Genomic DNA, 19163 nt, shown 5'->3' with positions numbered 1-19163 from the left:
ACAAAAAACCTTGGAGGGGTATTAAAGAAAGCTTTAATATCTCTCACAATTTGAAGTTAACAAATTATTTTTGAGAAAATCATAAATATAATTATTATAAGATATTTAATTGAAGTTAAATACAACCAACATACTGAACGAAACATCTAATCGCCGAAGGCGGGTAATTGTCAATTAAATGAACACTCCAATCTATTATAATTTTAAAAATTGTAAACATTTATTGTAAATATATCAAAAAAATATTGGAAAAGAAAAGATATCTACATATAACAATTATAAATGAAATTATAAAATTTGTATGTATAAAAATAGTCCTTGCAATTAAATTTAATAAAAAAATTCGCTTAAATTTAATAAAGTAATCTTGTTTTTTAGAAGTTCTAACCACCACAACAAAAAAATGGAGTTTAATATTTAAGGAAATCAATCAAGTTATTCAGAATTTTATGGGAAAGAAATATACAATCAATATCTGTATTTGATTTCTAGCAATGAAAATTTTAAATTGTTCGCTAATATTAGGATGTATCTATAGAAAACGGTATTTAATCTTATACAATATCGATGTTTAAAACTAGGACAGCTAATGTAAGTAAGAATTTTTTTGTTCATCCTCAAAAATTCTATGAAGCTTCCAGTAAGATGGTTCTTTTTTTTTGTTTGTTTGTTTCATTTACTGCATTAGAATAAACTCAAAAAGGAAGCAAGTAACTAATTGTTTTCAGCTATATTACTTTTTTGGTGGTGAATCATAGACTAATTACTCTGACCCGTTCGAAGGCATACGGAAAAGAATGATTGGACTGCCGTGACAGCAACACTGCCGGGAACTGGGGTTGTTTCCTAAGGGCCATCACCGGCTACGGTACAACCCTTCCCTAAGAAGCACGTCCCATCATCGATGGGAACTAGCCACCCCAACATTTTGTATACCTACAAGGGTGGCGAGAACCAACCACCATGCCAAACGCTTCTCACTTTCAATTACGAGGTGCTCCCCCGTGGGACTTCCTGGTTGTGAAAGCAGAAAATCTCGTTACATTAACAAAACTAATCATGATAAAACTGAATACTGAAATTCAAACAAAGGCATGAGAAATACCAGACTCATCTAACAAGTGAGATTGATTTTTTTTAAAGAATTTTGAAAATTACATTTATCACTCACATAAAGCAAAAAAAAAAAAAAAGAAAAAAAAACGTGTTTAAAATCTACATAACAAAAAATCTTAGAAAAGGTCACTCCATCAGCAGTTATTCTGAACATTTATAAACATATGAAATCAGCACGCAACTAGAAAGATACTTACGTCATAAAACAACCTGTCGCCAAACCTCAGCATTTCAGCAAAAGCATTCTGCAAACAGTGTAATATGCGATAAAACGTTAAGAACGAGATCATATTACCTGCGAAGATTGCAATAGCCAACAAACCCACAAAATGAGTGATGGGTATGGGTTCAATGCCCGACTTGTTGAAGCTATTCGCTAAAAAACAAATGTAGACAATATAGTCACCCAATACAATAAGAAATGATTGCAAAAGATTCCAGGCAACGAAACCCCAGCGAATACCAGATGTTCTGAAAATAAAAGAAAAAGTGAAACACTTTTACAAACTTTTATTTAACGTGACTTTTCCATATTTTTAACCAGAGGGAGTAGTCTTTCAAAAATTTTCACTCACAGTCCCTAATAAAGCTGTTAACCCAGAGAGCACCCTGCATGGTATTGACCTATTTTAATTATGATATATTCAACTTTGTCGTGAATTTACCATTTTTACTGAATGCATCGTGTCATTCTTGGCGAGTTTTTTTGGCGACCCATCTCTGACTTGTGTAAAAAGTATCCGAAAATCGAATTAGTATTTTTGACACGTTTTTCTCAACTGATTCAAACAAAAATTTGCTTAAAACTGCTTTTTGTAGTTACAAAATCCCATGCTAAATTTGATATTTTTAAGTCACTGCGTTTTTAAGTTTATCGCGTTTATTTGTTTCTGAAAATACAAACCAATAAGTAGTCAACCTCTTGTTGAATTTCTCTCTAAACTAGATACGTAATTACAATACAGTTGCTAAATTTATGTACTGAGTTTTATACATCTCTCTTCGTTTTGTAGTTATCGTGTTAGCTTGTGCTCTAACAGCCGTACAGACAGACTTCCTCAGAACGGATTTTACAGAAAAGTTGACAGATGGGCAGATATTTTTTAATTGTATTAGTCGAACTAGAATTCTTCGAACGTATTTTGAAAAAAAAAATCCGTTCGAAAAAATGCACAAATTTTGTGCAAACACTATATACTAAATTTCAACCCTTTAGCTCAAAGCTTTTTTGAGTTATATTTGTCACAGACAGACGTAATGTCAAAAATGTGTTTTCCAAACTCAAGAATTTAAGTTTAACATATATTCATTTAAATCTAGAGTAAAATTTTTTTTAACGATTGCAATACTTTTTCTACGTGAGGAAATAAAAATGGAACTTTATAATCAATTTTTAACGCACTATAGAGTTTTCAAATTAAGTATACTTGTAAATTAGTAAATTATGCAATATTTAAATATTTCAGAATATAATTATCATACTGCATTTTTTTTTCTGCAATAGTATCACTATCTCATAGTGAATTTGAGAAAAAAATTTGTCTCAAAATTCACTGATGTTTGTGTTAATGAATTATAAAATAATTAAAATAAGAAAATTCCTTTTTTAGTACATTCACACAAGATCGCTTCTGAAATAATTTTTTTACTTAAATTTATTTTAAATCTAAGTTTGTTTGTTTTTAAAAAAAAGAAATCAATTTACATCGATGCTTCCTAAAAGAACTATTCACCACTGATGAACTTGACTCAATAGTTAAAGTTTTAACATCTCATTTGATATGCAGATGAATTTTATTTCAGTATCGAATGAATTTATGAATAATTAAAATATTTAGAATTTTAAAACATTTATCAAATTAAGGAAATGATTTTTTAATACTGTTTCTACTACGATTTCGTGTATTTTTATTTCTTATATTGAATAAAGGAAAATGAATGAATGTGTTCATGCTATTTTAAAATCTCATCTATGCAACAGAAAAATTCTCACAAATTCATATATATTGTTTGTAAACAACATACCATTGCATAGCAAGTAATATCGTCCTTTATTTCTGTTTTCCAAATATTAAAACTGGAGGAAATAATTGAATTTTTCGCAATTAGTAGCGAATATGGTATGATTTTTATTACATAGACATAGCATGTAGGTCTCATGTTCATACTAAATAGGAAAAGGGAAAAAAAAAGAATCCCCCACAATCACTCATGCTTGCAAAAAATAAAAATCAGTTTTTTTATTCCATGATGAAATTTGGAAAACAGAGGTGTGTGGTTATTATCTTGTAAGTCGCAGTACATTGCACGTAAATTAACGAATGTAATTTTTTTCTATTATAGAGATGATATTTTAAAGCGACAGAAATATATTAAAGCATTTTTCAAGAATTTGTCTAATTTTATTGATGATATATATATATATAAACATATGCATAACTGACTTGCAAAATTCGTAGCTGCAAATTCGTAAAATATCATAAATGAAAGAACGAATGCAAGAATTTTTCCTTCTTTTACCTTGGATAGCTATCCCTGTAAATTAATGTCGGTGCAAATAAAAAATATATCAGTTTTCCTACTTCTGGACAAGGAGGTGAGTTTGATTCCTCATCATCATCTGAAAAAAAATCTTAAACGTAGCTTTTTAATTTTTTAATATGAAAAAAAAAACAGTACAAATAACAGTACTTATAAAAAGTAAAGAAAAAAGTAGAGATCATTAAAAGCTACCAAAATTGCGAAATTTCTTTAATAATTACTTTTAGGCATGATTATTTTAACTTCTTAACGTATATAAAACATTAAAAAATGATAAAATTAAAAAAAACTGGAAAGCTTTTCTAACATTAGGCATAATTGCTTGTTACGATTCATACGCAGTACTAAAGATTTAATTACTTTTAACCTGATAGTGATTGTTGGTTGCATATTCTCTGTATATTATTTGGTGCAGCATGCAAATTTAAAAATTATTCAAAACTCATGATAAGGCAAATTATTTGACCCTCAAAAATCAGATCTAGTATGTTTTTCGGTAGTACTCAGAAAGAGGTTTATCAAACTTTTAATTCTATTTTTAAATAAAAATTGATTAATAAATTTGTTTTTTTTTCCTAGGCAGCTTTGGCGCATGCTATAGCCAAAAAACCACTTTTACAATACTCTTAATTTCGAAAAGTTGATTTTTCAGTAATACCAATTTTAATTAACGAAGTAATTGCATAAAGTAAAGATGCTTAAAGTATTATCACAATACCATTGTTCGATTCTAGATTTATTTATTGTTTATTAATGGAAGGCTTTTTAATAAATCGCTATCAATATTTTAAATAAGTAAAAAAAAAAAATTAACTGTCATATTCATACTGCGCATGATAAGAGCGGATTTACACTAAAGAAACTTTAACGTTTAGTTTGATTAAGTTGAATTTATTTTCTGTAGGTGTTTAAAATAAGTGCTTTTGCAGATTCTATCAAAAGAACATTATGTGCAATGACTACACTGAGAAAGGATCTCATTGTTTTGAATCGTAATTAGATGATTAGGAAAACATCAGAGCCACACTCCACACTTTAATTCGAGAATGTCTTGAATATCGACGGCGAGTTTTACATAAAGCTAGCCAACACACACAGTGAATATTCAGAAAAATCGAGTCTTATATTTATAATCTTTTCTTCTCAAAGCCGAGATATCACAATAGGATTAAAAGTCTTGGGAATTCCTATAATCATCTTATTTGTAGTATTAAAATTTTCAGTGGGACACATTTTTGCTACTGAAATACTAAATAGTGCAATATTCGAACGCAATTAAGATTTGCGCACTGGGAAAGCAACTGAATGAATCATCGTCATCCTTGTAACCTGTAGTAAGTGAAATATTTTATCAAGATTTGACATTAAATATCAGCTATTGGTGTTCTAAGCAGATTTTTATCGAAAAACGCAGGTAGAAATGTGTAGCTAGTGTTACACATACATAAAGTAGAAATGACTGATTAAAAAGTGAAATCAAAATAGACATTGGTGATTCAATTCTTTATGATAGGTACTCTTAAAGGCAAGCATCAACAATATCAGAAGATTTATATTGCTTTGAATGAATTGATTCTGCTAGAGATCCTGAGCATTTCAAGCATATTTCCGGCAGCAACTGACATATTAGAAACTGGATTATCAATCTTGGATTAGACTGCGCTGGCTTGGGGAAAGGTTTAAGATCTGGATTCGTGGCAAAGAATTCCAGATGCAAGTGGACTTGGTTACGTTGAATCTGACATCGAGGACCGAACATCCTCCGAATACTATGGTGACATTTGGAGCAGGTAAGTACCAAATCTTTTAAGTATTCTGCATCCCAAATAACCCTCGTGATGCTCCTGTCAATACTCCTTCGTACAGTGGTTGGCGGGGTGGCCGGCTGTGTACACAAGAGGACCTCGTAATGCATTAAAAGAAAGCGTCAATATAACTTATTCAAACTAAATCTAACCAAACCTTATGTTATAAAAACTGAAATTTGAATTAATAATGCGAGACCTGTGGATTAGGAGAGGGCCACATTTTTTGCCAGTCTGTACTTTATTCTGATTTTCTTTTAAATCTTTTGATGTTAATGATGGTTGCACACGATAATTTATACATGAATTACAGTCGTATAGCTATTTTCTTATATCGTATATGCAATCTAACTTTATTAAAATTGTCATTCTAACGATAAACACCAGAAACGAAAATTTTCTTAATTTTTAACGGCATTGTATAATTTTATGGCTTTAGCAGGATTGAATCACGAAAAATACGAATCAATTGAGATTTCACAATACCTTCATGGAGCTTATACTTTAAAACTCTGGTAATGTTTTCTCGAACAAATGCATAACTCTTCATAAAAAGTCTAGACTGAAATGGAAGAAATACAAAACATATGTTAATATAGATATAAAGCGAAATAAAATATATATAAGTAAAAATTGATACAAAAAATGCTAATATTTTTCCTTTCCAATTTAATATCAATGACAATGAATGAAACGATGAAAATGAAATTTGCAGATAAAATATAAAAAAGATATTTCAAAACTATGAAAGATCAAATAATTTGAAAATCATAATTGTCTTAACTATATTTTTACTTGACAAAATGCTTTTTATCCAGGCATCAGTATGTTATAATAAGAAATAGATCTGTCTTATCAATCAATATCTGCTATCAACGCTGTAGTCTATGTTGCTCTATATTTTACGTCGTCATTATTGGCTTATCTTCATCAGATAGTTCCAAAATGTTGAATATTTCTTACTATACATCAAGGGATATAAACCATTTTTAATTGGACGTCAATAAACATTACGAGAATTAAAAATTTAGAGAGCATAAGGAAAATAAAGTTCGTTTTCCTTAGATTTCTAAAACATTTTTGAATGAATAAATGCATTATAAAAAGGCAGATGATATTATTAGCTTGTATTAAAAAACTGTGATGACTACGAATAATCTATCACTATATGTTCCAAAAAGACTTGTTTTGGATTAATTTGCATAACTTTTCCACTCTATTTCCAAGAATTTTTTTTTCGTCGTTCATGATTCTGCAAATTTTTTATCTAATTCAATTGCACAGACTTTCTCTTTTATTGAGCTAACGAAAATGAGAATTTGTTTTAAATTAAGAAAATATAAAACATTTTTCAACTCACTGGAATACAATCCCTTTCATCAAATGCTCTGTTTTGAAAATTATCTCTGCCAAAAGCATCTATTGTATTTCCAATACAATCTTTATTTTTATAAGACTTAGCATTCCTTTATAAATCAATGCTTTGTCATATATCATGTGCTGACTAACCACAGAATTTAGACCAATAAAAATGAAATGCCAACTTCTTTTACTTTCATTTTTCAACAGCTAAACAATACTGATGAAATCTTATATTTTTTCTTTTGGTTAAATTATTCTTTGCTTGTAGGCGAGAATTGGCCTTTGTCAAAAGTTTTGGCTCTATAATTTGCTTCCTACATATAAAACATAACTTTAAATCAAAGTCTTTGAAAAGCACTTTTTGATAGATATTACAGCTTGCATTCATTTTGCTCATATTGCTTCTTTTTCTATAACTTCTTACTTATGAAAGCATTTCCTTATTGAGTCTGTGCATTTTCAATCTTTTTTTATCTATCAATTGATAATCTATTAATAAAGTCATTAATACCTTGTTTATCAGGAGGTACATATTCACAGACACTAAGGAAATACTGATAATCTGGAAGCAAATCATCGAAAACTTCAGTGATGAGCATATGGTCACGTATATGTCCCGTAGATTGCTTTAGTTTTAAGTTCTAATTTCTTTTAAACTGGAAATACATTCCGGCATTTGTTTTCCATCGCAAGTAGCATTAAAAATCTTTTTGTAACATACACATACTCACTTTGGATTTGTGCTGATACAAAAAACATATTACTTTAGCAATATTACAGGTCCATTTTCATTCCAGCTAGCTGTGATATCTTATGAATTTAAATAACTTTTCTTGCATTCAGTTAGCTGTTTTATGTCTTCCTCTAAATCGTCATTTATTGCTGGAGCAGTTTTTTTAAATATTCTAAAATAATTCTTCGCTCTGTAAAATTACTTTTGCTTGGAATTTCCATAAATTTCAGTTCTGAGCTCCTTTAGAAAGCAATAATTCAGTACTATTACTTGATTCAATCTCACTATTGTTGTTTCAATCTTAAGTTCAACTATCTACTAAACCTAACGTTTTATTCCTCTGTTTAATTTCAACAAATTTATTTATAACTATAGCAGATATATGGTACCTGAATCCATTATCTGTTAAACTTTTAACCATTTTACTAGATAAGCGATTTTTACTGGATTTCAGATTTGTAAAAAAAACTACTTTCTTATAACCATAAATAATTAACTTGAAAAAGAAATTTATAATCTACAAACTATATACATAAATGTTTTTTTTTCTGATCTTGATATTTAAACTGGTTCCATGTAATAATTAATGACCCTTACAATTGAATATTGAACACTTGTAGTTTAGTTACCACATTATATTGCCTATTATGTACACTATCAGCGAAATAAAAATAAATAAGGCCTCCGAAGGCATAATTCAATTACTATCAAGTATCATATCAAGATACCACTGAGCTAAATAATACAGAAGCGAAAAAAGAATTCTTTAAAACCACATAAAAATATGAAAAGAACTCGTATGCAATAATAATTCATTTACTCTCAATTGTTATTTTTATTGAATGGCAACACGTGGAACTCAAATATTGCGCGAAATGCTAATGCATAAGCCTGGTGTTTAATTAATAATTAAGTCCCGTAGGTCAACTTGGAAAAAAAAGTTTATTCAGTAAAATAAATAAATAGAAAACACACTAAAATTAGAAAAGTTGCACAGATCAATTTTCAGTTACAAACTTCAAGTTACGATAATTAGAAAGGTACTGAACTCTAGAATGATACAAAAATTATAGCTCTCCAATTGCAAACAAAATTATGATGATTCCTAAAATTTCCCAACTATTAATTCTAATTTATCATTTAGAATCAAGTTAATAAAAATTAATTCGAATTTTAAAATAGCTTTAAAAAAATTCCATTTGGGATAATCCATCTGTGACCCATATTTCATCTCGATATACAATATAAAACGATCCAAGATTGCAAAGCGACGATTAAAACGAACATAAAGATAAACCAGATCTTTTATATATTTAGAATATCATCCCTAAATGGTTTTGCAATTTATTAATTAATAGATTTCTGATGTTTCACCGAATGAGAGAAGTATTAATTATAACATAACGTAAATGTAAGAGAAATAAAGACAACATTAAATTCTTATTTAACTTTTAACTTGTATACTCTATTAACTCTTATTTATGTATACTTGGTTTATAAAAAAGAATACAATACCGACCTGTTCCATTACTAACGCGCAAGATGATGCGGGTGGTATATTGCAGTCTATGATTATTTTTGGTGGAATTATCAGCAAAGCCGCTTCATACAAAACGAATAAAATGCAAAACATCAAATCATAAAGGCCTATAAAGAGATTAAAATATCCATTAATTTCATATCTACTCATGTTTATCCATTGTTTTTGTTTCATACGAAGTGAATAAAGTGCAAAATATTGAATCACAAAATCTATAAAGAGATTAAAGTATCCATCGTTATACATACAGAGCTCTAAATATTGAGCGATCATAAATTCTTTAATTCAGAAACGTTCTTTAATTTAATTTAAAATTAATTCTTTAATTTAAACGTAAGCCACTTTATACCAATTTTCCAGAAAAATGAAAAATAAAAATGGAAAAACTTCAATTCGTTATTTGAATAAATTATAATTATAAATTATAAAAAGTGTATTCTTAATAAATTTACCTAGTTATGACTTGATGTAATATCAGATTTTGTATACAAAATTGTTGTAACTGGAAAATCGTCTTTTTTAAATTACATTCCTTTGGTACTGAAAAGCAGAATTATAAAACACCTTTCAGGATTGAATAAAGGATGAGTAAATTATAGTACTGGTGTAAACTTGATATCTTCTTTGCGAAGAAATTGCGAGTTATTTCCTTTATATCAAATAATGAGTTTAAAAAAGTTAGATATGCGCTACATTGGTGATACGTAAAATATCCAATGGCTATTCAGTCTCAAATCTAGTGTTATGGGGCACGCATTTCAGACATTATTCCTCCAAAGATCTTGTAGCGAATGCCTATCATCTTTCCATATGAATCTGTAAACTACAGTCTCCGTCGAGGCTGTGTGTGACGTAATGGCGCGCTGCACATCATCCGGGTATTGACACGCACGATGCTTCTAAAAAGCTATTCTCTCCGTTTTCTTCGGAATGTTCGCGCACTCGCCTCGGTGAAGCTTGTAGTGAATCAAAATTATTTGTTTCATTTCTTAAGTTTAAAAGTAAATAAAATTATTTTTCTAACATGTTGCAATAATTGGAGTCAACCACAACTGCACGTAACCCTAATTACGACATCCTCAAAGCTTATTCATTTTTGGTCTTAAAAGAAATTTTTTTAGGGGGGGGGTTATGGTCATTTCCATTCACATGACAACTGAGAAATTTAAAGTCACACACAAGCGTTCTTTTTTTAAATCTTTTAAATGAATTACTATTTTAACTGAATCCTTTAACGACGTATCATGCATTAAATACAGAATTTACGTTCTTTAATTCTGTATACGCTTATTTAAAATTAATAAAAATATTAATTTAAAAAACAAAAATCAATTAAATTCTCTTAAGAATATGAGATGCTCTTTTCTTTTTTAAGCAATAGCAATAGAAGTAAAAAATAAAACGTAGCATTTAATTAAAAGCTAAAATAAATTTATGGTTAAATACAGATTTAAAAATGAGAAATTCCCTAAGATAAAAGAGTTTGACAAAATATTAAAAAAAAATAATCTGCACTGTTATGTTTTTGCATTCAACTTTTAAATAATTTCAATAAAAGCGTTATCAAATTGCATGAGTACATAACCAATAACTGAGATTTTCAGCTTTTTTCAAAATAACGACCCGTTTTGAAACTATATTGGAGCTCTTTTAGGATTCAACTTTCAATTTAGAACGCGATTAAAAAATGCAGGTGAAAAGTGAACCACCATATCCTCTTCAAACCTCCGTCCAACTCTAGCAGGAGGATGCTCAATGGATTTGCCATACAACAGACCAGCATTCAATCGAATCTCTATCCAGCAACCTTTTCAATCTTTAAGCCAAATATGACTCTTGCGCCAAATAAACTACAGAAAAACAACAACAATCAATCTTTAAACTGAACTCTTGGCCATAAACGACGATTCGGTATGAAGGAAATATTGGAATGTAATTTAGTTAGTTTTTCCAGAGTTTATTTATTTATTTTTATAATTTCAAAGAAAAATTTATTTTTGTCATGGAAAGTTCACACATAACAACAACAACAAAAAAAATACACTAAAAAATCCAAGTAGAATTTAAAGGATTAAAAAAAATCCAATTAGAATTTTAGGGAATTAAAAAAAATTCAAATAGAATAGGGAAAGCTTTAGAGAGAAATACAGCGCATCTTGGCATACAAATCCTGTAAAGATGAATGAAGTAGCATAAGTATATTTGCTGAATCAAGTCCTAAAAATGATTTATTCAAATGATCATTTTTGGAAAGATGTACTTGAAGTCTGAGTCTGAATTTTGTAGTGCTAACATGGTCTTTTGCATTTCTTTATACACAAAGCGAGACTAACTGGAAGGAATAAGTTTTAGTTATGGTATTTGAGATCATTTTAAAGACCTGAATCTCATAACTAAAAATAAATATCTTAAGGTTCTCTAAAGTCTTATTTGATTAGTTAAAAATTACTTCCAAAAGCAAAATATAAAATGTAAATCACAGTTCAAAGAAATTAGTGCGTTTTAATATTAAAAATATGACACCAAAGTATCTGGAAATTTAAATTTCATATTTCATAAAAATTATGTCTAAATGTTCCGAGCAGAAAACACATTCAGCTCTCGATTCTACCAGTTTCACAAGCATATGAAAAATTCTATCATCATATGAAGCCTTTGTCTTTTGTGCACAACGTTCTCTTTCGTTATAGAAATTTTAAATATAAGATCTTAATCACAAAATAATTAAATTATATATTTTCTAAGGAACTATATAACAATCAGTTTTTCCATTTGCAACTTAACACTAAACTTTGAATTTGAAAGTCATAAAATATGCTGATTTTTTCCTTTTAAATGTAACATGCTTTGAAAAATGATCAAAGATCTAGCAAAGCAACACTGACTTCAAAATTAAATATGTTTATTTCAAAATGTTTTTGAACATTTTGGAAAATATTTCTTTTTAGAAAGCTTAAAAATATAAAATAATAACGAAAATACAAATTAACTTTTTATAAAGAGGATGAATAGTATCACTTGAATCATATGAATATTATCTTACTATCATCATATCTTTCACTTGAGACAACACAAATCATTTCATTTCTACTTTATCCCATATTTTTCTGGACTATTCATTATTTCAATGGCATATTTATTTAAGATACCCAAAAATACTTAATACTTACCCTTCTTCTTCGCAAATGCTCTAGAAGAAGCCCAGAATCGAAAGACAGGATGTAAAAAGAAAACAATCGATAAGTTGATGCCAATCCATACGGCAGTAACAATGTGAAACTGACCAAATGACCATGAAACCAATGCTAAATCTCTTGTTAACCTAAAATTTAAATCACAATAAAATAAAATAACGAATAGAATGCAACAATTATTCATAAAATCATTATTTAAATTAAAAAAAACTTTATTTGAATTGGATTATGGACTTAAAAAACTAAGGGATATATTCGATCATGTTGCGTAAATAATTTTTAAGTATCAACTATTTTTAAAATATATTTTTGTATTAAGGTAGTTGGGTCGACCTAAAAGCCTCAATGGGAGTAAAGGTTCATATAAAAAAACAAATGAAAAATTAAAACATAGTTCAATTTAGCTTTGTTCGAATAATGTTACTATAAGAAATTATTTGGAACAGATTTCTCAATTTTTAGCAAATAAAAGAACAAATGAAAAATTAAAAAATAGTTCAATTTAGTTTTGTTCGCATAATGCTACTACAAGATATTATTTGGAACAGATTTCTCAATTTTGAACCATGATCAAATGAATAAAAAGGAGCAAAATATGTAATTTTAAAGGTGGAAATATGTTTAACTATAAACAATTTACTAACATATTTTTAAAATAAGATTAAATTTAATTATAATTATAAAAACTGCACCTGACTGGAACACAAATATCTTCTTGAAGTGGAATAGCACAGAAAATAGTTATAATGCAGTTATAATAAATAGTATTCCTCAAAAGCTAGACTGAGAAGAAGGCAAAACATGAACACACTATTTCAATTAAAAATTTCAAATGTTTATCCAAAGAGAACATAAAAAAATGTGGTTATGTGATTTTAGAAAATAATTCGAGAAAGAAATAAAAAAAATGATATAGAACATATGACATTGTATTAATGTAATATGTTTTATAAAAAGTTAATTATGTATATTATTGTGCTTAAATATAAATAATCAACAATAAAATCTGCGTTCAGTGAATTTATTTCGTCAACTCTGTACAGTTAAAATGTTTAGATTATCCAAATATCATAATAAAATTCACATAAAAATTTGCGTCACAAAAGTGTAAAAATCCATCACATATATGAAGACATAAAATAAAGTATATGTCATAAAGAGTGAAGAAATATGAGCGAATAGAAATTTTCATCAAATCAGTAAAAATAAAAAAGGGATTATTCCAAATATTTTAAATAAATGGAAGCAGAGTAATAAAAAAGAAGAAAAAAAAACGATTAAAATTCAATTTATAAGAATTTATCGTCCAATTAATAATAGAAAAAATATTGTCAATGAACGAATAAAATAATGCAAATGATAATTTGCCCTGAACAAAAGGGAGGAAAATATGGATATCATGCTGTATAGTTTTCTTTAAATTGTTAATCAGTGAATACCTTTCAAAATTGAATTAGGTTTATAACAATATTAAAATTTTTACATGCGGATTATCATCATTAGGCTTTATATGATATTTAAAAGTAAAAACCTTTATTATAAATTGATCAGTGATCCAGTTTAAATTTGTGCATATCATAAATGATCAACTGGCGCATTTCTATATTCTGCGGCATGATTCAGATCACATTGTTTACTGATTTTCAACCCTCCTTTGTATGTTTTTTTTTGTGAAATAAATCAGGATAATTCCTGCTCTAGATTAAAGGAAATCTTCAATGTCCCTCTCTTCTAAATTCCTCCACTCATTATCGTATTTATTAGGAAAAAAGAAAAGAAAAGAAAAAGAAATCAGATGTGTTATAAAAAATATTCAAGAAATAGAAAGTTTCTTCCAACCACAACAAGCAGCGAAATGACAAATTCAAACCTCCTATAATGATTGTGACATTTAATTTCTTTGACAGCTACGTTCCTTATTACACAATAGTTGTGAAAAAAGTCAATAAATTTACAGTACACCTGTTTTCAGTACATTTTTTGTTCACTAGATGTTATGATGGAAATTTCTATCATCATGCAAAGAAGGGTTAAGTAATGGTATGCTTACGTATTGTGGTTAATAAACAAGTCTATGGTAGGCGAATAAAATAAAAGAATTGTATGTTTATATATACATTTTTTTCAAATGAAGATTACAGCATAGTAACTTCTAGAAACTGAATGCAAACGGAATCTAAGAAAGAAAAAAAAATCTGGTACTTACCGTTCGACATTAAAGTAATAGAAGATAGCGATGTGCAGGTACAGGAATACAAAAAAAGCAAGAATTAAGTTGTATAAAGAGCGTACGTTAGGACTTCTCCAAAGATTTCTGAATAGAAACGGAAAATCAATAATAATAATAATAAAAACTTTTTTTAAATGCTTAATATTTTTAATTTTTGACATTTAAGCATAAAATCAGTTAGAGATTCTTAAGAATTTCTTGATACATTTTATTCGAAATCAAAATTATTTAAAATTGCATACTTTGAAAAAACCATGTTTAAATTTCAGGTGGTATCAACATGCTTGCAATTTTATTTCTTCGTATGCGCAAGTGCATATATAGACATTTTTATTAAAAATTAAACGACACTAAGATTCTCTAAAAATTTGCCATTTTAGATATCGCCGAATTCAAAATAAATCTAATGAAACTATTCATTGAAGCTACTTTTATTAATATGCTTAAACTCAGAATAACTTTAATTTTAATTTTTCTACTCTTTCAATTAATCTTTAATTTATAATTAAAATTATCGTGTAATACGGTAATTATTTTTCTGAAATTATTTACAACGCAAAATTAAATTTATCAAGCCACATACTCCGAATTTTAACACACATTTAAATTCTAGTCAAATTTAGTTAAATTGATTGATAAAATAATAAATTAAGTTTTGAAATATTAGAATATTGCTTTTTTATCGAAAGTACGCAGGTATAAAAATTTTCTAATTTCCAGCATATCAAATGCATGTTAAAATGGAATAACAATCGTCAGTCCTTCTGAACATGAAATAAATCAAATTTAAATTGAATAAAAATTCGTTTTTGAAACTATTTCTGCAGACATTTTCGTATTTGTAAAATAGCATATGTTTTATCGTGTACTATAAATGAGAATTAAGAAAATAATATAAACACAACGAAACTGCATGCATCCATAAAATATATATTATGATTTTGCAGGAATTTCGTAAAAGAAAAAAGTCCCTGTTTTGAAACCTGACTCAGTCTACTTTACTCTGTTATGAAGTTAGGATAACTGAGCGATATTCACAATTTTTTTAAAATCTCTATTGACACTCACGTTAAATAAAAAACATCGCAAATATTTTCAATTATCGCAGTTAATTAGCTTCGAAATGACCTCGAATTCAGTAAAAAATGGGAAAAAAATTGCAAAGGAATACAGAATACAATTTAAAGATAAAATAAAACTTATTATTCTGGAGCATATCGTAACATACAAGAATAGAAAAACTGTCCACAACTTGTAGGGCATTTCAAAATTCTTCTATGTATTCGAAGAATATTTGAGAATAATTATTCAGAAATGTAAAGAAAGATCTATTATTCTTTAGAAACATAAATTAGTAATAAACAACATTTAAAATGAAACATTGAATCAAGCCACCATCAAAAAGATTTGAACCATGGTTAATCACATCGAGTTCAATATTCAACTAAGACAAGATGGCTGGTGACTTATAAACAAATCTAGGAATCGTGAGCTTTCATTTGAAATTATATATATTAAGTGGTTGTAGTCAAGGAACTATTCTTTGGTTTTCCTCGTAATTTTAAATATTTTGAAACAATAGTATTTATTAAACTTAAAAGTTATCAGAATTAATGATACTTTAGCAAAAATATTTAATGGCATGGCATCTAAAATAAAACATTATTTTCATGGTTATCTGAATGGAGAAAAATATATTTAAATTAAAGTAATAATCTTATGACTTACGTTAAAGTTGAATTTCTTAAAACAAATTCTTTTCTTTGTAATTCCCTCAGAGCTTCAGAATATCTGAAAAATATTTTAGATGAATAAATGTGGATGGAAAACTACAGGCTGAATATGGCGTCGTTCCCTGGTTATGAAAATTCATTCAGCAAAAAAATATATTTAAACAAACAACTATTTTTTGTAAATTATTAATAATTTTATAGGCTGATTGTCAGTTAATTGCAACATAATTTTTATTGCTAGTGTAAAAGTGAAACTCTGCCACATATCTTTCGTTACGCAATAAATTTCTTAGCGCTATATACTTTTATCTATGGAACTACCTATGGATTCTCTAATTCTCACACTCGACTTGCATTTTTACCCCTTCCGACGCCATGAAAGGATGATTTATAAGAACAAGTCCAATTTAAGTGATTATTGTCGTCACTTATTCCACCGAGAATCTCAATTTCAAATTCTTGTCTCAGGAACAATGTTTGAAAAGTCTGAAAAGTTTGTTCTGTATAGGCATACAATTCAGGTCTCCTTGAAACGTTTCTGTCCTAGATGCCTGACATGTTTCCCTTGGTGCAATACGAATTCATTTTGCAGAAATGCGCTAAAAAATAATAAACGAGATACAGAAATGTATTACTTCTTTTAACCTGCCACTTGTTGGAAAGTCATCAACAGAACCAGATTTTTAAACTTATTTAATCAATTTTTGATATTAGCTGTTTAAAATAGAGTTCACGACTCATTCCAGTTCTATAGAAATGGCTAATTTCTTTCATGAAACCATATCGTGCTTTATGTCTCACTAATGAAATTTCTTGAAGAATTAATTTTCGATTTAATGCTTTTTGCTCGGCATTTCTATGAAGAGACATTGCCTACAGATGGCGCTACTAATTTATCGTTTTGTTTCCTAATTAAGACCTTCATATAGCGGTACTAGTTCACTGCTTGGTTTCTTACTTTTAATTAATTAATTTCGCCTCTCAGAGAATCACTTATCGTTGGAATTTTAGAACTTTTTATGTTTTTAAATCACATTTGTGTAATACAACTTATATTTATTCTTTTAACCTTTTGTATACTTTATATCCACATTTTTACGACTTTAACTGCATGTTATGACCTGTAAATGCCTCTAAAAGAAAATGTAAATATGCGGTAAATATTAAAATATATTTTAAAATCAAGCTACATTATATTCATTGGATTTTACCAAACATGCAACAGCTTTAAAAATATTGCAGTATTCTGTTTGTATGACGGATTTGAATGTTTGAGGTACTTAGTTGGTTTTGAAATGATACCGATTCCCTTTACAGTATTATAATCCTCGTCAAATAAGGCAAAAGAGAACAATAGTGTATTTCACATATAGTATATTAATAAGAGATATAATTACTGTTTTGAGACATAGGAAAAAACCTTATCTGTGATTGAAAGATTTGATGCTGTAGAATTAATATGTATTGAATTTTTAAATAATTTTGTTGTCATCCTGTAACTCATTTATTTTGCCAAAAATATGCTAATTGAAATCATGTATTGTTTTTACTAAAAAATTTAATGCAGAAAATGTTAAGAAAAATTGACTTTTAATACTATTTACATTATGAATCTGACAGCAAGGCATTTAATTATATATTAAATGTCTATTAAAGTTTTAAAATTTAAGTTTGATCAGATTTTAAAGATTTACCTTAAGCTGAAATTAATCAGAGATAAAATATTTCATGAAAAGATAGAAATAGAATACAATTATAGACATTCATAGTTGTTAGTTGTCGTTATCAATAATTTCTTTAAAGTTTTGCCAGAAAATATCTCTACATTTCTTGCATCCTTAAACTAAAAATAATAGTAAATATTCCTTAAAATTCACTAAATTGCATCAATTAGGTGCATCATTATAAATATACCCACATTAAATCTATCGAGTCAGAAAATTACAGCGTGAAGTTTGGCTTGCAATGATAAGGACTGTTATTGCTTTCGCCTGACCCTTGATAGAGTGGAGTTCGCTGAAGACACGGAACTATAATACTAAAACGTTTTTGAGACACTTTGTATACTAAAAAGATATTGAGAGGAAAAGCACGAAGGACATAAAAATTCACAAGGAAAAGCGATATAAATAGAAATAAAAATGCAAACAAAATATGATAAATGTAAAATTTATTTATTAATGGGAGATTTCTATATTAACATTGTCTATTTCGTTCTTTGCATTTTAGAGGCATTTTTCTTCACTATTAATGAACTATAAAAATCCGGCATATTACAAGATATTAAATCAAAAAGAAAGTATCTAAACGCTCCATTGATATTATAAGTCACTAAAACATACATAATATTACATTATAACGAAATAATGTAGCAAAAAATGCTCCAATTTCTAATTACATTTTAAAATACATCTCCGCTTTTTTAAGAATTAACTTATTTCTTACATGTGTTTTGAAAATTTTTTCAAAATTCAGATGTATAAAAAGTTTTGATTTTCTTGGAGACAAAATTGTGTTGAATAAATATAAAAATAATTTTCTGTTTTAAGAGCCATAAAAAAAAACTAAAAATAATAAAAATGCTTACTTGGGTAACGATGGCTTATTTATAAAATCGTTTTGAGGTTTTTTATGTTTTAATTCAAGTTCCACGATTATTCTATTATGGCCTTTCTGGAGCTTGGCGTCGACATCATCCAAAATATCACTACTCGGATCCTAATAAAGCAATGTATATATTAAGAATATTCAAATGAAAAAAAAAATCAATTTTTCATTCAATAAATGAAATTGACAGAATATCTCTCTCTATCTATCTCCTCGTCATCTGACCGCGGTTCAAAATGACGAAGTCCGACCCAAAGTAACCCTAGTGTTGCTTTATAACGGGACGTTAATATAACTAAACT

The 19163-nt window shown here is 28.0% G+C and overlaps 1 protein-coding gene across 1 annotated transcript; it reads right to left on the bottom strand.

Annotated features, from left to right (window-relative positions):
* Positions 1-898: 898 nt before the first annotated feature.
* LOC129958430 (sterol O-acyltransferase 1-like) lies at positions 899-18090 on the bottom strand. Its single transcript, XM_056070920.1, has 9 exons — positions 18080-18090; positions 16250-16312; positions 14498-14605; positions 12268-12419; positions 9077-9204; positions 5949-6024; positions 3637-3736; positions 1412-1587; positions 899-1014 (listed from the first exon to the last, which is right to left on the bottom strand). The coding sequence occupies exons 1-9, from the start codon at positions 18088-18090 to the stop codon at positions 899-901; spliced, it is 930 nt and encodes a 309-aa protein (XP_055926895.1).
* Positions 18091-19163: the final 1073 nt, after the last annotated feature.

The sequence above is a fragment of the Argiope bruennichi genome, chromosome X1 (assembly GCF_947563725.1).
Source record: "Argiope bruennichi chromosome X1, qqArgBrue1.1, whole genome shotgun sequence".
Lineage (NCBI taxonomy): Eukaryota > Metazoa > Arthropoda > Arachnida > Araneae > Araneidae > Argiope > Argiope bruennichi.
The sequence above is the reverse complement of the archived record's forward strand: the minus strand, read 5'-3'. Positions and strand labels throughout refer to the sequence as shown.

Excerpts from the sequence above, each read along its gene's own strand:
- LOC129958430 (XM_056070920.1), bottom strand. Across the intron at positions 6,025-9,076 it reads GCGCGTTAGTAATGGAACAG|TCTAGACTTTTTATGAAGAG; the intron begins GTCGGTATTGTA and ends CTTCCATTTCAG. Across the intron at positions 3,737-5,948 it reads AAAGTATAAGCTCCATGAAG|ATGATGATGAGGAATCAAAC; the intron begins GTATTGTGAAAT and ends ATTTTTTTTCAG.